The 24,672-nt window shown below is 38.4% G+C and overlaps 1 protein-coding gene across 2 annotated transcripts in view; it reads right to left on the bottom strand.

Moving 5' to 3' along the window:
• The window catches only part of LOC579475 (dual specificity tyrosine-phosphorylation-regulated kinase 4), a 49,764-nt gene that overhangs the window by 13,423 nt on the left and 11,669 nt on the right, over positions 1–24,672 (bottom strand). Inside the window, exons 1-2 of one of the 2 annotated variants that reach the window (XM_030974946.1) lie at positions 17,000–17,020; positions 7,510–7,611 (exon numbers count right to left, since the gene is read on the bottom strand). In XM_030974946.1, the coding sequence (XP_030830806.1) occupies positions 7,510–7,611; positions 17,000–17,002 (105 nt within the window). In that variant the 5' untranslated portion in view covers positions 17,003–17,020. Of the gene's footprint in view, positions 1–7,509; positions 7,612–16,999; positions 17,021–24,672 lie in introns of those variants that run through there. The other variant, XM_030974945.1, reaches the window with a different exon arrangement.

Below are 24,672 nucleotides of genomic sequence, written 5' to 3' on the forward strand. Positions count from 1 at the left end.
ATTTGTAACTTTAGGCAAATTTCCTGAATCAGAAATAGCTTGCTATTTGGCCAACGCGAGCTGATGAAGGCAGGCCTACTCTCTTTCTCTCTCTCTTTGCACTGTCAAGAGAAAAATGCCAAGAGCTAAAATAGATTGAACAATTACCCCTGTCAGTGTGGGTATGGATTCTTCAGTTAATAACGAAGGAACATTAGCTGTATCATGATCTCTTATAAACCCCTTGTGGGCTGATTGGTATGTCTATTATAGATGGAAATCTAATGAGAAATTCATCACCTGCTAACAAGAGGCCATTGCTGCCCTCAACAAAAACATCGCCTTCTCGCGGGCAGATTGTGTGATTCTATGCAAAGAACTGGAGAATCTAGAGATTTCAATCATGTCTGAGGTACTACATCTCTTGAGAGACAGAAGAGCTTTAATATTGTATTCAATGTTCAATGATTGATATGAGTTACCGCCCTTCTGGCTTTGAGCCGAGGACATGTACGATGTAGATGATGAAGATCTAATGCCTTACGCGATGGGCAGGGGAACTTCTAATGAGTTCCCAATGCGATTTCATTAGTGCCTTGGGACACAAAGACGATTACTATCATTAGCAAATAGAGAAATTGACAAGACAAAGAAAGGGACATAACAACAGAAACACAGGGGGAGAGATGAAGTTATACATTTCGCCCCTGTTTTCACGAAGTGACGGTAGTGAGGAAAATCGTCACGCAAAGTGAATGCATTTTTTTTTCACTACCGTCACTTCGTGAAAACAGCGACGATTTTTGTAACAGTAAGAGAAAGAGAGGAGTGAAAGAACAGCTAGAAAGAATTAGCAATTGAGAGAAAACGTATAATGAAGGACTAATGCCTCACGCGATGGGCAGTGGGACTTCTAATGAGTTCCCAATGCTATTTCATTAGTGCCTTGAGACACAAAGATGATTACTATCATTAGCAAATAGAGACATTGACAAGAAAAATAAAGGGACATGACAATAGAAGGACAAGGGAGAGATGGAGTTATACATTTTGTAACAGTACTCTCTAAAAAAAATCAAGTGATCACGGACGTCACTCCTCTGGAGAGTGAAAATGTAGTGAAAATAAGAGTGAACATTCACTCTTTTCTTCTTAGAGAGCACTCCAAAATCAATCGATTTTCACTCCTAAACAAGTGATCACGGACGTCACTCCCAAGAAAATGAAAATAGAGTGAAAATTCACTCTTTTTTTAAAGAGAGTAAGAGAAAGAGAGGATTGATAGAATTAAAGGCTAGAAAAAATTAGGAAATGCGAGAAAATGAGAGAGAACACATAGACGATGAAGGACTAATGCTTCACATGATAGGCAGAGGGACTAGACTAGGTTCCCAATGCCTTGAGACACAAAGATGATTACTATCATTAATCAGCAAATATAGACATTTAAAAGAAAAGAAAAAGAAAGAGATACAACTATAGAAGGACAGGAGAGAGATGGAGCAATACCTTTTTGTAACAGTAAGAGAAAGAGAGAAGTGAAAGAACAGCTAGAAAGAATTAGCTGTTACGATATACGATATCCGATATATCCGGTATCCGTCGTAGTTCAATAAACATGGTCACCATCATCACAAACCTGACTGCCGACTCATCTATTATCATGAGTATCTACCAAATCTAAGACCCTCGAACTCATCATGGTGGCAGCTGCTGGGATCTTCGAAATCAAGTTTGATTTTTGAAGACACAATTGATCCAGTTCACGACAGTTGGGAAGTATAATTAGCAAAATTATCGTCGATTAGCGATTTGTCACGTCGCACTTTTTCGTATGCATAGTACGTGCATCGTACATACCGCACAGTGTACCGAGACACTGATGCTACTGCATAATCCCGATGAACTCGTACGTGAATGGTGATGTGTGTATGAGCATATAAAGGTTCATAAAGCCTGCTCAGAATAGCCTAATCAAGTTATAACTGTGCTCAATCACTGACACAGGGGTCTGCATAATAACTTAACTAGTAAAGTTTAAATCTAAAATTAAACTAAATCAGAGGTGTGAACATTAAACCTGTTTTCAGATAATATTAACAATAATATCTGGTGTGTGAGGAATTGTCACTGTCGGACACATTGAGTGAGAGTGATCAACATTTTCATTGCATGAGACACCTAATGACATTCACACAGGTGTGAGAGCGTACACAGGTTTACGTGTACGAACCTTATCAACACCAGCCGGTTAGGACCTGTTCACACTAAGATAAACAACACAAAGATTTACACTCATTCATATAATCTGTCGTAACCAATACGCACACGTGACATATACAATGAGTACTAAGTATCCAGAGATGAACTGGGAGGTACCAGACCTACCCGAAGAGTTCAAGCTATTTAAGCAGAGAATGGAGCTTGTGTTGGCAGATCAAGAAATAACTGAAAACAAAAAAAAGGCTATAAAAATCAAAATCGCTGTAGGCAACGAAGGTTTGCGCAGAATCAATGCGTCTGGGCTATCAGAGGCCGACCAAGAAAAACCACAAGAGCTGTGGAAATTATTTGAGAAACAAATAAAGGTAAACATTAATTTTCGGGTCCATCGTCTCGAGCTGATGCGATATCGGCAGAGACAAGATGAGAGCATGACGCATTCGTTACTCGATGTAGAGACAAAGCCAACACATGCGATTTTGAGGAATCCGAGCTTGCCGAGCGGATAATGGAGGTAGTCATCACCTCAACACCAAGTCTAGAATTCCAGAAATTCCTATTGGACCAGCCTAAAGGATATCTAATCGAAGCAATTCTTGTAGAGGGTCGAAAATACGAGGCAGTTGCGGCGAGCAGAAAATGCCTAGAAACGCTTGAGCCGGCTAAAGAAAGCATAGATTCATTCAAGCGGAACCAGGGACGAAAGACGTGTGGAAACTGTGGACGTATCCACAAACCTCGTCAGTGCCCTGCGTACCACGATGTGTGTCGTGCCTGTGACACAAAGGGCCATTGGGCCAAGTTCTGTAGAAAGGCTAAGAACGATCGAAGTCGAAAACCAGATCATAGATCAGATGACCATAAATCTGATGACCGTCAACCGAAACACGGTAACCAATCACGATCAAAATCAAAGGGTCGAAAGTATAAACCGATAAGTGAAATGGACACTGAACATGATACTAGCACAGATCATGAACATCAACAATCAGCAGGTCCATCAAACTTCGAACATTTTGACACCATACACACGATCGGAACACACACAGTGATCAACTCAAAGGGTACAGTAGCTTTTGCAAACATTGACATCATATGCCCACAGAAATCAGGTCAGCATTACCTATATCTGAAGATAGACTCTGGGGCAAGCGCTAATACTATCACAGTACGCACAGCCAAACAAATATATGGTGACAAGTGGAGGCAAGTAGTGAAACGTACACCAGTAAAGCTAGTAGCATATGGCGAAATATCAATACCATGCGTTGGTACACTAGACATAAAGTGTAGATACAAGAGTCCAGAATGGTATACACATACATTCTACGTAGCAGACGTGAATGGACCAGCTATCTTAGGGTTGTTAGGTTGCACAGATCTCGGGATTATCACAATCCACACAATGCACAAGGACACACCTACACATACACCTATCACAAGTGTTAGTGACCTCAAACAAACATACCCAGATCAGTTTGATGCCATAGGAAGCTTTAGCGGGAAAGCAATGCTGCATCCGAAAGATGATGCAGAGCCAACCATAGATGCACCTAGAAAGTGCAGTGTCCATCTGAAGGACAAGATCAAAGCCGAACTAGATAACATGGAGAAGCAAGGAGTCATCAGAAAGATAGAAAACCACACAGATTGGTGTAGCTCGATGACCACCGTTGTGAAGAAAGATGGATCCATACGGATATGTCTTGACCCCAGAAGGTTGAACGATGCCTTGAAAAGGTGTCCACACAAAATTCCAACCTTGGAAGAAATCCAACCAATCTTCGCAGGAGCTCAATTCTTCTCCAAGCTAGACGCAAAGGCTGGATACTGGTCAGTACACCTAGCAGAGGAATGCCAAGACCTGACCACCTTCAGAACACCATTTGGAAGATATTGTTTCCAAAGATTACCCTTCGGCTTATGCACAAGCCAAGACATCTTCCAGCAACACATGGATAGGATCGTCCAGAATGTGCCTGGCTGCGTATGTATCGCAGACGACATTGCCATTGTCGGGAAAACAGAGGAGGAACACGACAAGAATCTCCACTTACTCATGGAGACAGCGAAACAGGAAGGACTCGTGTTCAACAGCTCCAAGTGTACTATCAAGAAGGAAGCTATCAGCTACTTTGGATCCATGTACACAAGATCTGGAATCTTCCCAGATCCAAGCAAGGTTGAAGCTATCAACACAATGCCTTCACCCAAGGACAAGGAAGATGTTCAGAGATGCCTAGGATTATTCACATACCTAGCACCATACATTCCTAATCTATCAGAGAAGTCAGCACCACTTCGTGAACTCCTTCACAAGGAAATTCCATTCGTCTGGGACGAGGATCACGAACATGCCTTAAACAGCCTGAAAAGCGCAGTCTCATCGGGTGCATGCCTGCAGTTCTTTGACCCAAAGAAGGAGACAACCGTTGAGGTAGATGCATCAATGAAAGGGCTGGGAGCATGCCTGCTCCAAGATGGCAAACCCGTAGCTTTTGCATCCAAAAGTCTCTCCAATGCACAGTCCAACTACTCGAACATAGAGAGGGAAACCTTAGCCCTAGTGTTTGGTATCGTCCGATTCCATACATACCTATTCGGGAAGGAATTCACTGTGATAACAGATCACAGGCCTTTGGAGACAATTTGGAAGAAACCTCTAAGAAGCGCACCACCTCGTCTACAGAGACTATTGATCAAGGTACAAGGATACAGATGCCAAGTCAAGTACCGACCTGGGAAAGAAATGATTCTTTCAGATACCTTGAGCCGTCTTCCTAACCCCAAGGAAGCACGCGATGTTCCACTAGACATCAGAGTGGAATCAATCTGCTCCGAAGTAGAAGACACTCATCAAATCGACTTGATCTTCTTCGGACAACACAAGAGAACAGAACTCCAGAGGGAAACATCCAATGACCCTGTTCTTAGGTCATTGTGGCAGACAGTCACTCAGGGTTGGCCTGAAACTCTTCAGGAGCTGCCGACATCCCTCAGGAAATTCTGGTCTTACAGAGATGAGATTGGAGTATCTCAAGGAGTACTCTTCAAAGGAAGCAGAGTCATCATACCGAAGACACTTCGAGAAGATATCCTCAGACAACTTCATCTTGGACACATGGGAATCGAGAGCACGAGACGACTAGCTCGTGAGACAGTGTTCTGGCCACACATCAACAAGGACATTGAACAGATCGTAAAGCAATGTGCTGCATGCCAGGAACACCAGGCAAGGCAACAGAAAGAGCCGTTGCTTCCCCATGATGTACCTTCAGCACCTTGGACTAGACTAGGAACAGATTTGTTCATGCTAAACAGACAAGACTATTTACTCGTCACTGACTATTACTCCAAGTATCCGATAGTCTACAAGCTGACTGACACATCAAGTGCTGCAGTAGCCAACGTGATGAGTGGAATCTTCAGTCTATTTGGTCCACCAGAGGAGATCGTATCCGACAACGGTCCACAATTTGTCGGGAAGCACTTCAAGGACATGTGCCGGAAGTGGTCGATCACCCATACAACCTCTTCACCTCACTATCCAAGATCCACCGCTGCCACCATGATGAGTTCGAGGGTCTTAGATTTGGTAGATACTCATGATAATAGACGAGTCGGCAGTCAGGTTTGTGATGATGGTGACCATGTTTATTGAACTACGACGGATACCGGATATATCGGATATCGTATATCGTAACATTAGCAATTGAGAGAAAACGTGTATAATGAAGGACTAATGCCTCACACGAAGGGCAGTGGGACTTCTAATGAGTTTCCAATGCAATTTCATTAGTGCCTCGGGACACAAAGACGATTACTATCATTAGCAAATAGAGACATTGACAAGAAAAATAAGGGACATGACAATAGGACAGGGGAGAGATAGAGATATACATTTTGTAACAGTAAGAGAAAGAGAGGAGTGAAAGAGAGGCTAGAAAGTATTAGGAATTGAGAGAAAATGAGAGAGAAAACATAGACAATGAAGGACTAATGCCTCACATGATAGGCAGTGGGACTTCAACTGGGTTCCCAATGTGTTTTCTCTAGCGCTTAATCGAGACACAAAGATGATTACTATCATTAGCAAATAGAGAAATTGACAAGAAAAAGAAATGCACACAACAATAGAAGGACAGGGGACGGATGGAGGTTCGAGAAAGGAAGAGGAAGAGAAAGAGAGGAGTGAGAGGAGTGAAAGAAAGGCTAGAAAGAATTAGGAATTGAGAGAAAAATAAAGATACAACGTTAAAAAAATGGAAAATAGGGAGAGAATAAGAATCAGAGAGAGATAAGAAGAGAGAGAAGGGGAGAAGTATATACAAGGAGAGGGAAGAATGGAGGAAGAGAGAGAGAGAGAGAGAGAGAGAGAGAGAGAGAGAGAGAGAGAGAGAGAGAGAGAGAGAGAAGGGGTGGGGGAGGCATGGTTTAGAAACAGAGACCAGAATGAAACATGAATTGAGACAGAGTGAGAGATACAACACAGTTGGCCATCATCACTGTTTGATGATGCACACTCTGACAATTTCTATGCAGAAAACATCCTTCAATAACTGAAGTCTCAACTTCATTCCTGGACCAAATACTGTATCAAACCCAAACCCCAAAACTTCAATCCGAATAGCACCCCTAACCATTTATCTTTGACTTTGACAAAAGAAATAGAGCAAATGTCACCTGAGCAAATGTTGGGCCAACCCAATATTGGCTGAAACAGATCATGCAAATAAATAAAATGGTACATTCATGTATATTTGAACACTGTTGGAAACCTACAAAATCACAGCATATTTGATTAGAGAAATGCTTTCTTCATAAGACCCACTGACTGGTCTAGACATGTCTTTTTCTGTTTAAGAAATCATAAGCATTTTCGTTTCTTTCTAAAGGATGTACAGGGGTAATTAAATTACATATTTTACATTAAGTTCTGTTTAAGTTTCCCACTTGAATATAGACCTACATGTCCACGTTCCATGCTTTTTGTTTAAAAAAAGAACTTTAAAAGTCGGTGTTGTGGTCTAGTGGATTAGTCACCCGACTGCAGATCACAAAGTATGGAGTTCAAGTCCCGCCGCAGCACCAATGTCCTTTGGCAAGACGTTAATCTACATTTGCCACTCTACACCCAGGTGTAGATGGGTACCTCATATGCTTGAGCACTAGTTATTTTGGCAGCTCGGCTATAACCAGGGTAATAAGTGTAAGGCGCCATGAGCATCAGAGCCTGGTAGATACCGGTGCTATATAAATATCCATATTATTATTATTATAATGATATTCAAGAGAACTCATATTTACCTCACTTTGGAGGCCGTTTGTCCTCCGCCCAAGAACACCATTGATCTGGATGGGTTGACTAGCTTTGACTGCTCCATTGCTAATGTGGTTCTTTTCTCGAGGCTGTGCAGAAGAATAAAACGATAGGAAATAAGATTTCATTAGTATGACTAATCTGATAAAGAATTACAGTCATTCAGCTTAAATAGTCGTGTTGATAATCAAACATGAGATGCCTCAGTCTCTACAAACAGTGCATTCAGATGAAGTTCACGATAAGTTATTTATTCATTTATTTATTTAATGGTATATTTATTCAAAATCTGTCTTGCAGAGGCTGAATTGTAGACACATAATTAAAAAAAAAATTATATTGTGTTTTTAAGTTGGTTTACAGCTTTATTGGTAATGCAAATTAGAAAGCTTTAGGTATAAGAATCATATTTCCTAAAAAAATATAGAGTTCAGTTTCAAAGAGGGTAACTGAGTCATTCCTATACAACATAATTCCATCCCCATTACCTTCTGTGCCAAGGGCATGAATGAAATGCACGTAACAATATTAATCACATGTCACTTCTTTCAGAGAGAAGGATAATTCAATTCTTATTTACAATTCTTACAATTGTATTTATATCCAGACACACAAACAATGGTCTTTTCCTCCCTTTGACCTCCCATAACACTAAACTTAACCTTCTATTCAAGACCTGACAACACACACTATCTTTTCTATTATTCACAGCAGAAGTAATTAAAATCGCCGACTGACAGACCAGAGTACAACCTGGCATGTCCGTTTCGAGGTGAAATTCATTATCGAATTACAAATAGACTCGGGCAGGTGATGAAGTTATATATATATCAATGATAGCAAAACGGCTGTCGTTTGGTTTTACTATTCGATTTGATACTATTCATCTTGCGCCGAGCCAAAAAAAGCTGAATCAATAATGACACAGACTGCGTCATGTTTGGGCTTCATGATTTTTGTTTCCAATTGAAAAAAGACAAACCCAGTGAGGTGATTTGGTTTTACTTTATTGTACAATCAGTTTGTCCACTTGATGAATTTAATTTATCAAAATGTGCTTGCCTAAAGTTGCCCCTTTTTATTCACTCTTCTGGAAAATTCAATTTAGGGGCAGATCCAAGATTGTCTGAAGGAGAAGGATGCACAATTTCTATAATTTTTTTCTTCCTCAAATATTTTTCCAGGAACATGATTATAGGAGGGAGGAAGCAGCAAAGCAAATTCTTACCCAGAGAAGGTTGTTTGTTTTTTTGGAGGGGGGGGGGGGGTTCAGAGAGCTGTGGTTGTTAAAGGTTTTCCTTAATTCACCAATACTCTATACATTTTCTTAGATTACTGTTCTTCTCATCATTATCACTATCATGCAACAGATATTCTAGATGATATTTCTGTGATTCTAAATAGTCTCACTATTTAGATCATCTTGTGGCTTTGTCTAATCATACAGGGCAACTATCATTGCTCTTACCCTCAAATTCATTTAAAGTTCTATCCATTTTTTCAACTTTTAGATCAAGGGCCGGGCTGGGCCTCACTTAGTTTTGGGTCAACCATATAGGTCTAGCTAAAGTACCATTCAATTATTTTTGACTTGTTTGTTTCTTGTCTGCAGTAGACTCATCCCTGCAAACAACATGTTTTGTCTCCCAACGATTCATCATCCTATGATGTTATTGCCTTGACTATTCTACCAGGTCAATATTGAGCCAACAGGTCTCACCTCTAGCTTATACCAGAGCTTTGATGTTACAAAAGCCCCCCTATTATTCATAACCACACTCAACGGACAACGAGGCCATTCTATACAGGACCCATCCACAGTGCAAAGGAACGCTTTAATTCTTCTACAACACAGACCGGTCACTCACTCTTTTGCCCATGGATGCAACCCCATGCAGGCAGGCATTATTGGCGAGGAGTCAGTGACGCTTTGTGCGCAGATTCACGTGAACACATGTCGGTCAGTTCGGCGCACAATGGCGTATTGATCGGTGGTTGATCCGCACACCGACAATTGTTATTTTGACTACTCTTCTTTTAATTGCATTGTGCTGACTCTGACAAGTCACTATCGATTAGGACCCTGTTGAATCCTACACCGAATTCACTTGTACTTTGGGGTGAAAGAGAGTCGTGGGGGATGCATCGGAAAAGAACAAAGTAGCAATTGCTGGTAGGCACTTTATCTGGCAGTTGGTTTTTCATGATAGTATCAATAGGACAAGCATGCGTTTCATTGAAAACACTTACCAGGGCAAAAAGCAAGGGAATCATTAGATAGAGTAAATGAATTGATGACATAAACATAAAATACAGTGAATACAATCCACGATGAACATCAATTAAAAGCGATCAACCAGCGCCAAGAACATAGGTGTACATGTACATATAAACTTGAGATTTTTGTGTCTTTCTAACATTACACCCCACAACAACTTTAACCACAGCTATAACCTTGTTGAGGTGCAAACGAAAATGTATCATTTCGTTATACTATCACACCATCAATAATATGGTAATGTTCTTGATTAATAATATCAAAGTCAAAGTAAATGTGTTCTCTTTATTTGTATGTTTATAAAGTGTTCAAATTGAAAGTCTAACTGTGTTCAACACAGTTTGAAGAGGGACATATATATTCATTGACATACTGATGTATTTTAGTGTAACGTGTGTTTAAACAAGAAACCCCCCTCCCCCACCCTCCCCCAACATAAAAAGTCTCTACTCAAGCTTCTTTTCAATCCTACCTCGAAGTCCTGTTGTTTGTTTATTCATTTTAAATGGTAAACAATGAATAAATCTCATATTACAATTCCCCCCTCCCTAATATATAGCATTTCAATTTTCTATTTCGATGGAAAGAAGCTGCAATTGAATGTACTTTTATCCATTTTCACAGTCATAATTAAAGCACAAATCCTCAAGGCTTCCAAGTACTTTTCATCCAGTCATATTTTAGATTACACAGAAATGTTGTTTTCCAATTTAATAAGGAGAAAATCTCCTTTTCTATCTTCAGAAAAGGTGGAAAAGTACTAACATCTCTATAAATATCTGTTAATGCCTACCTGCTGGGCTAGACATAGAAACATATTGACTGGAAAGAAATAGATGATGAAGGAGGAGTTACGCTCTTTGGGCATGAAGTAGATTAATCTCGTTCAACAAAAAGTCCCATGTGGTGATGCCTTCCGTCATTAACAATACCGCAAATCAACTACGACTGTGTGCATATATATCATGAGTTACACAACTTCAAGCTTCTTATAGTTTGCCTTTATATGACTACAAGAAATGGAATGAATGAGAAAATTAAAAATAAGGTTCCTGCTAATGCAATTAATGTGTTGATTAAAGAAACAAGAACATGAAAGTAGTAATTATTTGAGTTTTCTAATGCAATGAAATTGCCTTCCTTTCTTTTCAATCATTTTCAAACAGCTGTTAAGTTTCTTGATTTGTGGTTGTATTTTCTTCAATTTCTTTAGTGAATTATTGTAATTCATGTTGTAGAATAAATGATTTTCATTCAGGTTTTTTTTGGTGGTTTTGTACTTCTTGTCAAATCCCAAATAATTCAGGCCTGACCTCTTGTGAACTTTGCCTATTTGGCACTCACACATTCTCAAGTTTGACCACCAAACAAATGAAGTCTTTTCTTTCCTCAATTTTCAAAGAAAAAAGTATTGTTTGCTGTAGAATAAATAGTTGTTATTTGGCCTGACGTCTGTCTTCAAAATTGTAGTTCTTGTCAAATCCCAAATATTTAAGAACTCTTGGGCTCTACATGTATGTCTATTTAACAATCTCACATTTTCAACATACCACTCCAAAGCTATTTAACGATGCTCTTATCCTGTTATGTGCCTCCGGATAATACTACTACCCTTAATTCCATGTTCCACTTATGTGAAGAAGTAGAAGTACACACCCCCTTTTTAATGACAATGCATTAAATACAGGATGCACTCACTGTCAGTCCACAGACACACCCTATTTCACCTTTTTTAAAGGTTTCACAAATGTCATGACACATAATCCTCATCTTTATCTGTTTAAGATGGTGTGTGTTTCAAAGATACACATATTTTGTATTTAACAAACTGTAAAACCAGCGTTCTCACATGCAAACTAATGCATATTTGAGTACTCATTATAAGCACTTGAACAAATTTCCACTACAATAAGAAGCATGCAGCTCCTAAGAGCTAGTATAACACCCACTGAAGTTCTCAGAGAGGCTACTTATGTATGAGGAGAGGTATAATAATATGTATTGTAAGGATAAGCAAACAGACAAACAAACGTGTACTATACATTTGTACAAGAGCACATTTACTAAGGGTACGTATGATGCAATGATGTAATTGATTTCAGTAACCATGCACATTTGTACATCTTAAATGGTATGTATCAGAGGGAATTACATTTTGGATACTAGTTGTGATTTCCTTTTCTACAAGAAAGCCAGCAACAAGTTTTGCCTAACATAGCATCAAGTGTATTACATGACTGCAAATTGTACAAAGGAGGAGGTGATAAGAGAATAATGTGGTAGGAATATACAGCTATAATTTAGTTTGATTTTGGTATCAAGATATTTTTGTAATCCCCAGACTTAAAAAAAGGGTAATTTCATTAGACAATCCCTAATATATTCCAAAGAAAGAAAGAAGATTTTAAAACCAGTTGGTTACTTTCTAATTCTAATGGCAAAATCATATAAACTTCTTAAATAATGAATAACATGCCCAATGTCATCTCAACAAAAAGTAACAATCATTTTAGGTTTGCATGATTTGTCATCAGTTGTTGTAGTGCCCTGAGGATGTGTAAATAACAATTTTTGTTTGTTTTTTTGTTTTTGTTTTAATGATTAGAGCAAATCTGTAAAAGAATATTGCAACTAAAATCTCTAACACTACCCTTTCACAAGCAGAGGGTGAAAACCCAACATATTTTTGTTGTTGATCGTCCAATTTTTTTCATCTTCCCAATTAAAATCTTCTGGACATGGACTTTCTCTACCACCACACCTGAGCTTTAATGACTTACGCAATTAAGAGGTTCTTATCCTCTTGCTGCTATGTTTGTCCAGATCCTGTCTACTGTGTGCCTGTTAATTGTCGAAGAATACGCATGTCTACCCCTACCGTATGCATGCTAATGAGGACTGGACCAACACAAGGTCCTTTCGGTCGGTGAAGTGCCCTGTGCAAATAATAAGGGGTTTCTATTTTTGAATGTGGATAAGGATGATGAAGAAGGGAAGACTTTGATAGGCACCTTTGATGATCAAACCAGGAGTACACTGACAGTTAAGCTATAGAAGAAAGCATGTTGCTACACATATAACATTACACTGCAAATTCGTTGTGTAACGACTTTACACAACTTTACACAACAAATTTGCAGTGTACTTTCACACCTGTCTGATTTATCAACTTCGGTAAAGGTACCTGTGTGTACCTTTGATCTTGAAGAACAAGATAGATAGACAGAATTCAAAGTAAATCCTTGACAAATACAGGACTCTGAAGAACAAGATACCACAAACAGAATTTCTAGTAAATCCTTAACAAATACTGGACAACTTCAAAGCAGTGCAGGAAAAAAGCCTTAAGCAAATCTGGGGATACTCCCAAGAAATTTAAAAGAGAATGGGCACCAACGAGAGAGAGAGAGAGAGAGAGAGAGAGAGAGAGAGTAGGACCCCTGTTACACATATGTCTGAAAGTGGACTGAGGCCGGCCCCGGAGTCGGCTCGACGTATGTGTAACACCAACTTTTTTCGAAAAGCCGGACTGAGGCCAGGTGGACTCAGTCCACCTCTGGATGTGGTTTGAGGCCGGCCTCAGTCCCGCAATTGGTATGTGTAACACCAAAGTGGACTCGGGACCGGCTTATAAAGCGGAAGTGACGTAACCTGTCATCATTATCAACATAATACATCGGGCGCGCTTGCCACCTTCTCTTATGTTATTCTTTGTTTTTATCATTCTATCACTCCCTCTTTCTGTCTTTCCTTATGTTATTCTTTGTTTTTATCATTCTATCGCTCCCTCTTTCTGTCTTTCCTTATGTTATTCTTTGTTTTTATCATTCTATCGCTTTCTCTTTCTGTCTTTCCTTATGTTATTCTTTGTTTCTTCCTTCTATAACCTTCTCTTTCTGTCTTTCCTTATGTTATTCTTTGTTTCTTTCTTCTATAACCTTCTATTTCTGTCTTTCCTTATGTTATTCTTTGTTTCTTCCTTCTATAACCTTCTCTTTCTGTCTTTCCTGATGTTATTCTTTGTTTCTTCCTTCTTTCATCTTCTCTTATGTTACTCTTTGATTTTATCATACTTTTTCTCTCTGTCTTTCCTTATGTTATTCTTTGTTTCTTCCTTCTCTCATCTTCTCTTATGTTATTCTTTGTTTTTATTACACTTTCTCTTTCTCTCTTTCCTTATGTTATTCTTTGTTTCTTCCTTCTTTTACCTTCTCTTATGTTATTCTTTGTTTTTATCATTCTATCACTTTCTCTTTCTGTCTGTCTGGAGTCCGTCCCAACATCAGCTCGTGAAAAGGCGACGTGAGGCCGGCCTATGTGTAGACGAAAAATTGCGGGCCCGAGATCATGTGTAACAGGGGTTTGATGATCTCAAGGCGGCTTCAAATTGCAGGTGTGAGGCCGCCTCCGGGGCCCGCTTTAAAAGCCGACGCATGTGTAACAGGGGTCTAGGATAGGATTTACAAGGAGAGAACAATACCCAAGCAAATACGCGACACTTGACTCTCACTTTAGTAAAGCTTTTGAACTTTGCTGTATAGTGCCAAACTTGCCACCCTTGCAAATTCTATTTCAAACAAATATGAAAAGGGGGTACAAACCCAACTTCTATTCATGCTAGTTTATATCATTACCTTTTTGCGGGATTACTTTGCATTCAGCAATTTTGTAAACAAAAGGTTAAATGGAAAGATCATTGATTTCATAGGATCAGGTTTTCAACTCCAAATAAATTAATCAAGAAAATAGGTCTATTAGTTAGTGACTTGACGTCAGGCCTCCTACTTTTTCAGCATCAACTCAATCAAAAAAGGTTCCATAAATAAAATCATTCTGATAAACAGCATCATTTTGCTCGAAACTTTTACATCATGCCTACATTTGTTCAAGTACTATTGTGATCCAAATGGTGCTAACTCTATGTCAGGGTATCAGAGGGAATGCTCTCTTTGCTTTCAGCAGAATTTTAAAGTCCTTTTAATATAAACCAGCATAATAAAGTCACCTACATGTAAATGCAAAATGCATCAATCAACAAAGGCTTTCACTGTGTTTAATTCGCAATGGCATTTGTTCTGTTTTCCAATATCATGGTAATGGGGACAATGAGAATATCTTTCACTCATACCGTTTTACACAGAGCTCCAATTAAAGATAAACTTGAGTTCCGGTAAATATTGAAAATAAATTCTCACAGAATCCAACGAAACTTACACTAAATATTCAAAATTACAAATAAATGACATGTGCCTAACAATATTGTGGTAGGTCATGTATAGTGGCTGAGTAATGAGCATAGAAAGCTAAGGAACAGGTCACTATGTGCAAATGGGAGTTATGGTTTTAATCGAAGATGATGCCCAGTACGATTTTGTGAGTTTGTTTTTATTTTACTGGTTCAAACAATCAATCTACTGCAGGATAGACAATCCAGAATAATCATAGCAATTTTCTCTCAAAAAACAATTCCCATACCAGAGCTCAAGGTTAACAATAGTATCTCAAATACAGAGAAAACAATATTAATTTTACATCAATGTGGCCTTCGGAAAGTATAGTGCATCAAAGAGAGCCCCGAAAGGCATGAGAAACATTCAATTATGTTTCACTTATCTGGCTTACCGGTAACTAATTAAATCCACATAGCTTCCTAAACGCTTTCACTTAAACAACTAACCATGCCCAAATAATGTGATCAATATGAAACAATATAGCACCATGAAAGCAGTTTGAATATTTGTTTGGCAGAGGGGGGGGGGGGGGGGGGGGAGGTGTACCTGATTTTTAATAAGTATCACATTTCGTGAATGCTTCTTTTGGTTTCAGTATTAACTGACTGAGTTGGTACTTTTGAGTATTTTTGTATCGATTTCATAATAGATCTAAGCAGTAATGTAAAATGACATGTGAGGTTGAACATATTTTATTAAATTCTCAACACTTTGTAAATATATTGTAAATCATAAGACTGTGGGTATGTATAAATTAAATTTACTCTGGTTTTGTCACTTTCGTGAACCAATGTACACGGATAGGCTTAGATAAAGGAGACATGTTCATTTGTGATCATATTCGTATCTCCTAGGTACTTCATCAACATTGCTATACAGCTAATTCTGCATGATACACGTTTCATATGCATTCAGTTCACATTATCTTCATCAAATATTGATGCAGAATACTGATGAACCTAGGAAATGATAATAGATAAATATTCTCACCCTCGATCCTATTAGTAACTTAATTCATTAAACATTCATTTCTCATAAATGCAATCATGAAATATAATGAATAAATCCCAATTCTGACAGGTTCATGATCTGTATCTTTAGATTTTCTGCTCATCTGAGGATGGAATTCATCACTATTAATATTTCATGTCAAAGGGATCTTTGCCTCGGATTCTGAAAAAAAATTCTGGATTTAGCTCAAGCTGCACAATGATAATTATAAACCTTTAGGTCAGTCAGGAACCTCATGACTTTTACAAGCCTGTCTGATTATCAAGATATTTATGATTGGAATTACAAATTTTAAAAACTGTTTACCAAACAGTTTTTATAACACTACAGTCTAATCAGGAAAACAAGTATGGTAAAACCGGTCACTGAAAGTTTTTTACTTTTTTGAGGCACTTCTTGATCATTTTGAAGCGCAATTTTTTTAGGGCTTCAATATTACACCATATCACAGACACTGATAACACTTAGGGCCGTGTATCTCAGATTTAATATTGTTAAACGAACCCTTTAAGGCACTAACTATTAATATTTCCAGGAAACTGTTTGTGTGTATTTAGAAACATTGGCTGCAGTTACAGCAGTTAATATCTATACAATCGTTGCACCTTTTTTGGGAGGGGGGGGGGGCGGTGGTGGTATATTTTTAGTTTGAAGCAAGAAGGGCAGAAGTTCCTATACTTTGATACAGAGTTAACGCCCTTCTGGCTTTGAACAGATAATATTACCTTGGCAGGTATGCATCTGTAAGGTGCAGCCATCTATGGTGATCTCAAGTTTAAGAAAAACACCATAGAATCCATAAATAATGCTCTACATTTGGTTTCCTGGCAGTCCAAGGGATTTTCTCCAATTTCACAACATCATTTCCTGTTAAAAAGGTGACGAACATGGTTGAAACTCTGCCGTCTCAATTGTTATACCGTTCCATTCCTGATGTATCCATCCAAACAGACTTACCATGCATGCAAATTCAGTGCCAGAAAAATGAAAACTTGTATCCTTTTATTAATCCCCTGTTACTTTCATTGAAAATGAACAGATGTACAGATGCGATGGGTTTTCAAAGATTCAACGGATTAATGAGGCTTCCGGCGAGAAAAATCCAGATGTTTACGAGCCTTTGGGGAGTTCGCCTCTTTCCTCGTTCGAGATAATTCCGTCTCCTCGTTACCAGTAATTAGACTCACAAAGCTGTGCTAATGAACCACAGTGTCTTGTTAACCCCTCAAGAATCAATAAGAAAACAAAAGACCAAACACCCCATGTTGGAAAACTACAGCCATAATCAGGGTGATAAGACATCAATACATCATGACCATGTTACTAGGAGTTCATCGGGAGGACACTTGTTGCTGTGGCAACTGGAAACGTGTATGTGATGTGACCCAATTTGAGGGCGTGGACTTGGATTGACAAGACATGAATATTTAATGTCCATGTGAAGGTCAGAATTGTCAATGGATCTGAGCTTATTGGTTTTCCTTATTTTCTCTCCCTCTCTCTTTCCACTTCTCTCTTCTTGTCTCTCTTCTCACGTCTTCCTCTCTCCATTTCTCTCCTCTCTCTCTCTCTCCACTTCTCTCTCTATTTACCTATCTTTTTCATCTCTTTATCCTTGTTTCTCACCCTCTATTCTGCCCATTCCCCTCTCTACCTCTTTTTCTCCTTCTCTCTCCTCTCTTTCACTATCTCTCTCTCTCTCTCTTTCTCTCCCCCTTTCTCTTCATCTCTCTTTTTCTTTCTCTCCCAGTTCATTCATACTCTCTCTTCCCCTTCTCTCTCCTCTCTCGCTCTCCCTCTCTCTCTCTCTCTCTCTCAGCCTCTCCTCTCTTTCACTATCTTTCTCTCTCCCCCTTTCTCTCCATCTCTCGTTTCCTTTCTCTACCAGTTCATTCATTCTCTCCCCCCCCCCCTCCCCCTCTCTCTCTCTCTCTCTGTCTCTCTCTCTGTCTCTCTCTCTCTCTGTCTCTCTCTCTCTCTCTCCCAGCCTATCCAGGGTTCATGAATAATGCATTCATGGTCAGGTATAGCATTGCCCAAGCCATTGTCTTTCAGCCAAGCGGCCAAGCATTCAAGGTGAGAAGACATCTTGATATCACACATGACAGAGCACTTACAAAACGATCCACTTTTAGCCATCTTCAAGGATGCAAATAATAAAAGGGGAAAAAATTCCCTGCAATATATCACTCCATTTTTTCTGTAACACTTTATTAATTGATACAATAGATATGCTGTTGTTGTTTCGGCACACAAATGTGTAAATGCATGTAAGATAGTCTTGTTCAATTCAATTTATAGTATAATGTTACTGCGTGCAGTCTCAAATTTGTATCACATTGCATGGCCTATCACGACGGACTTCCTTGGCAATCCAGAACTCTTAAAAACATACATTGTTGTACAATGCCATTTTTGTGATTGTATCTAATTGTTGAATAGAAACAAAGACAACACGATAACCTAGATACAAAAGGCTTTCATCAGGATGACTTGGGATTCAACATCACCATACACACAAAAAAAAAACCCAAGCTACAGTGTAACTGGTCCAAATGTTACACTTTGGTCTGCGCTCGTAGACTAATCAACTGTCACAAAAGGTTAAGTGGGTAAACCTACTATTTATTAGGAGTGATGAACTGATGAAAAATGGATCCATCTTCCCTACTGGTTGGACAATAGCTGATTTCCATATTTATTGTTGGTAGTAATACATCTAAAGCGCAGAATTTAATGTATTTTGGGTGGTATTACCACATGAGAATGTGGGTCATCAAAGTCCCATTCTGCAAAATAGCCTTTTCAATAATGATAGTGACGATAGTGAATAGAACACTATCATAACTGGATATACATGTACCTTTGAAGGAGAATTTGTATACACAATCAGACGAAGGCAATAATTGGAAAAAAATGGGTAGATAGTTATAAATGATAAGTGTTGTTCCCTTTTCAGTATCTCGGATGCAGAGAAAATTTGCTTGGCCTAATAAATGTGGCACTGGCAGAAGAAAAATAGGTTAAACTAAACAGCAATTTCTGGGGAAACAAGAATAACGCTACTTTAGTTGTATTATATTTTCCAATTTGTGAAGAGGAGAAGGAGAAAGGGAGAGAGGGAGAGAGTGAGAGACAGGGAGTAAGAGAGCAAGAGAGGGAGGAAGACAGGGAGGGAGAGAAAGAAAGAGAGCGCAAGTGAGAGGAAAAAACACCAAATGAGGAGTAATAAAAGATGATTACATTATGAGGGAGAGAAACAAAGATAGAAAGAGAGAGAGAGAGAGAGAGAGAGAGAGAGAGGGGGGAGAGAGAGAGAGAGAGAGAGGGGGGGGGGGGGGAGGGAGGGAGGGTAGAAAGAGAGAGGGGGGGTAAAAATAGAGAGGAAAAAGAAATACTTATAACATAATACACTAAAAGACAAAGCTTAATTGGGCATACTAATTGACAACAACGGAAGAACAGGGAACTAATGAATGACCTTTACAGCATATTTTCCGGCAAATGAATAAAAAGCAATATATGATTAATTATGTATGGTGCTTGATGGAACAAGATCAAAATGTGGAGCAGGAGATCGAGGCGGCCTTATATACACAGGCCTATTAATGGAGGAATTGCGTCGATATGTATACAAACTGTAGGTACATGTTTGTATTTAATCATGTTCAGTTCAGTGTATTTATGTCAAATTTGAGGAGGAATTGCTGATTTGGTTAGGGTATTCTCACTCCTAGTATCTGAGATATGTAGGGAGGTCCAGGAATGATAAACCAAACCATAATTCTGAGTCAGAATTATTAATTTCTATAAACTCAACCACTACAAAAAATATGACAAAGTTTGGTGCAGAATAGCACATTTCATACTACACCCATATCAAAAGGATGAGTTCTCTTAATGTGTTAACATCTAACAAAGATCCACAAGTACTTGTATGCAACAGCAATAACGTTTTTACAGGCTTGGACATACACATACATGGTAAATAACTATCAATAGCACAATAGCTTGTGGTATGATTTTTTAATGTTTCACATCAATTGGTAATTCAATTAAAAACTCCAACTTGGTATGGTATTTGATGCACATGATTTTCAATGAAAAAAAGAAATGAACAGATTTTGTTTAATGGAAGATGACTGCTTTTAACTACATATTCAGAGCCAGATGTAATGCCCTTTTGGCACTGAGTAGATGATATTGTTTGGTCAGAACTAGAAAGGCATAAAAGGCATTAAAATTGAATCATTTTACAGATTTATAAAACATTCTTCTGGCTCCTTGCAGACAGATAATAACGTCCATTGAGAGCAAGAAGGGCATTATCTCTCTCTCTCTCTCTCTCTCTCTCTCTCTTAAAGTATATGAGTTAATATAAGAAATGTCAGATTAAAGGTAAAGACCAGTTTTGGAAACGCCCCCTCTCAAAACATGAAATGGAAGCTTTTATTACCAATCGTGTGAAAGAATATGTTTTGACTAATAAGTGATGAAACAAATTTTGCAGAGAAACCGCCTACTAATTGATATATTTGGTAAGTTATTATATCTATATATTTGGACCTGAAAGATATTGTGCATGTGTCGCGTAGTCCCATATACACCTTTCTGTGTACAGTGCTTGTAAATTTACCAAGACTGGGCCAAAGTTCTTATCATTTTGATGATTCCAGAACCTAGCAGTACACACCAACACTTATATGCTAGGTGATCAAACTTTTCTGATCGATTCCACAACGTTTCTTTGACAATGCAATCGCATGACCATAACTGGTCTTTATCTTTAATGCAATATTGTTCAAAGCAATTGCTAACAGAGCTACGCAGTACGGACTGAAATAACAGAAGGAATAAAAAATTAAAAAACAAAATGACGTCGATTTCCATTTGGATTGCTTTGATGAATGGGAAAGCGGAATTGCACTTCCTAATTGCAGCTACGCGGACAAAATCATTTGTCGATAATCCATAATTTGCAGGTACGACGATCGATACGGTAACACAGACTCACCGTCTCATGGGTAAATCTAGAAAGAACATGCTTCCTCCCTGTGCGACTCTGCATGTGCAGGAAGCTGGTATTGATCAAAATTTCCTCTCCCAGCCCCTCTTTTCTTTTGATGTATGTATGTACGCTTGACAGGAAAGAAGGTCCAGAGGGTATATATCGTCTACTGAGCAGTGAACTAAAAAAAATTATTGAACTATAAAAAATTAAAAAGAAGGAGAAAGAGCAGGGAGAAATTAGCTCTAGAAAGCCCATTAAGAGTTTCTTAGTAACAACAACAAAAAAGGAGCTGGAGAAAACACATGAAAACACAGTCTCCGAATGAAAATCTCTTTTACTTCTTAAAAAGATAAATGAATAAGAAAAAGCTAAAAAGGGCATTCTAGTCCAAAGTAGTGAATTTCAGACAATCATAAGAGGAAAATGTCCTCATGGTGACTTTATAGATATCAAATAAAATTATACGAAGTGAGATAGGTTTTAATAATTCCCAAGTGAAATACAGAAAATGATATCTGTAGATATTTTTGACATGCAATGTTTCCCTATATTTTGAAACACTATTTAACCAGGAGTTATAGGAGTCTCTCTATCAGAAACCCGAGTTGATTTTTTTTTTTGGTGCTGAATGGTAGAAGGACATTGACATGTAAACCTGTATTTTTAATCATAGGATAGGTAACACCCTACTGGTTCTCAGCATTTATTTCACTTGACAATGTTTGCTTTATGTTCAATATAACTTTGTAGGGCATGCAGGAAGATCAGGATGGAGATAAATTTCTCTGTTAACGACAGCACAGGTAAAAGATGATGCCTTGTGCTGAACCTTTCCAAAATGTTTTCTTTTAAGCAGTTCAATATAGATGTGAAATGGAAACATGAACTGATAAACTTATTTTTCGATAAACCTTATTATAATAATAATAAAAATGGTGCTTATATAGCGCTTTCCACTGAAATCTCTAAGCATTATACTGCCATGGGAGGGGTAAAAACAAGCCCAAACTTTAGGTCTCTGACATGTTTTCATTTTAAGAGGTGTATTATGATGAAATGAAACCCTATGAAGGAAGCACGCCCCTTTGGGCAGTTAATCCAATGTTGTATGAGAAAAGGATAAAAGAAGAGCTAACTGTTTCGGTACATTCATTTGTACGGCTGCATAAGCTGCTGGACAGGAAAATAACACCATTTCCTGAGCAGCATGCCCACAAACCATTAATAAATGATAGCTTACGGCAATTCTCAATCCTTGGGCCACATTGTGTGCTGCAAGTATCTTTTATAAAAGGATCTTTTATAAAAGGATCAAGCATTCAGACAGGACAACAATGTCTACAAGCATGGAAGAAAAGGGAGTGACATAAATACATTTACAAAAACAACATTACTGCTATTGAAAGGTGAACAAATACTTTCACCAATGTGTCAAAAGACAACATGGAAATACCTGTTATAAAGGTCACGCATCAATGGTGGACACTTTATTCAGCTAGAAGGGTTTATCCCTCTACAAATTGAGCTAAAAAGGTTTCAGCAAATGATTTTTCCTTTCCAAGCACACTATACCATGACAGAGTCGTTTAGAAATGTTATATGTAACAGCATACTGGTCGAATAGAAATGATCATGCGACAATGTGACAGTACGAACTTTTTTTAGTATTTGGGAAGTGAAGTACAAAGGTGGTTATTTCTTTTGATTTTGCAATACATCCTCCCATGACAACTCGATCGTCCATGGTCAAGTTCTAAAGCTATCCAAATTCCTAACTTTAACCCTAGACCCAACATTAACACTAAATGTAACCTAAAACCGAATTGCAGACTAACCAGAAATCTTCAATGAAATAAAGAGAAATGCAAAAGTCACCAAATCATATGTCAGATAATCATAATCTTTCGTTAAGACTGATAGGCGATATACATGTACCTACATGGTCATCCTATAGGTCAATCTAATAGCAACCGAACGGCTACAATACTCATCCTCTTTATAATGACATGGATTAAACAAATAAACGAACCAAAAGGGAATACAAATGAAACTCCCTATCATACATCAAATGTGCATGATATAGGGAGATAATGTCATCATGCCAATAACAATAATTGTCATTGTCAATGTGTTAATCTATGCCACTCTTTGGAAATGATGAGATCAAATGAATGATAGTGCATATTGTTTGTTCACAACCAGAAGGCCATTGCCTCATTTACTTCATCATTGAGTCAAAGCCCTTCTGAATCTCAAGTTCTCAACAGACAATAATGTCCATAATTGGAGGTGATCGGTGCACTCCTAATGTGGGCTTTAGTACGCCTTAGAGGTGTCAGGGTCGAGGCGTTGGGACATTTGTCAGAGAACAATTATAGCGGTGTATAGCAGAGATCATGATGAAGCGTCATCGGATCTCTGTGGAGATGGAGCAGGGGCTTTGGACAGAAGAATAACATTTTTTTAATAGGATTTGTACATCATCCACTCCTGACTGCATTTCAATCATTCTCTTTGGACTCTCGTTGTGGTCTACAGTCAACAGTGTATATAACATCAATGGGAGGGCTTAATCTGTTTGGATTCAGAAAGGCATTATAACTCTGTATTAATTAAAGCGGGACTGCACTACTTGTAGCTACTTGCGCCCTCCATACAGCCAATTCCTAAGCCGTACCCGTTGATCCCCAGTCCCCTTTTTCTAATTTTAATTGAGAGCTGATTTGATGAGATAACCACTTGCTAGTGACCTCGCAGGGAGGTCTAATCCCTCCATGATAGCAAATGCAAATTTTCAAAAAGATGATATATATAGCCAGAAGGGCGTTATAATGTGTGTTAGAGTATATGCGTTATGGCCCTTCTGGCTGAGATCAAACAACATCACAAGTTTTTTCATACATATTTACTCACAGCAAGCTTTCTCCTCGTACACATTCATGTCCTACTGTGTGTCGGATGATTTTAAAGGTAAAGACCAGTATTGGAAACGCCCCAATTTCAAAAAATGAAATGGAAGCTCTCATTACCAATCATGTGAAAGAATATGTTTTGACTAATACATGATGATAAAAATTTTGCCGGGAAACCGCCTACTAATTCATATATTTGGTAAATTTGTCTCTCATGGTCTGTGAGAGATACAGGTTAGTCCCATATACATCTTTCTGTGTATAGTGCTTGTAACTTTACGAAGAATGGGCCAAATTTCTTATCATTTTGATGATTCCAGAACCTTGCAGATGCTAGATGCTAGATGATCAACCTTTTCTGATCGATTCCACAACGTTTCTTTCACAATGCAATCACATGACCATAACTGGTCTTTACCTTTAAGGCATCAAGGAGTTAGAAACCAAAAGTTTGTTCAGGTATACTTGTGGTAATTTATACTATCTGTAGTCCTTTACTATTCTACTGTGACTTTTCCTTATTTTGATTTGTCATGACAAATAACATTGGTTTACTTAAACATGAAAGATAACATCTACCCATCATCACTGGTACTGTAAACCATTGCAATGCGTATGCGTGCTCATCAATCCACAAAACTAGTGACCGATCATTATCGAAATTGAAGCTCAAATGTCAGAGCACTGAACAGCATTGATAAGAATTT

The sequence above is a fragment of the Strongylocentrotus purpuratus genome, unplaced genomic scaffold (genome assembly GCF_000002235.5).
Source record: "Strongylocentrotus purpuratus isolate Spur 01 unplaced genomic scaffold, Spur_5.0 spur5_scaffold_7, whole genome shotgun sequence".
In the NCBI taxonomy this organism is placed as follows: Eukaryota; Metazoa; Echinodermata; class Echinoidea; order Camarodonta; family Strongylocentrotidae; genus Strongylocentrotus; species Strongylocentrotus purpuratus.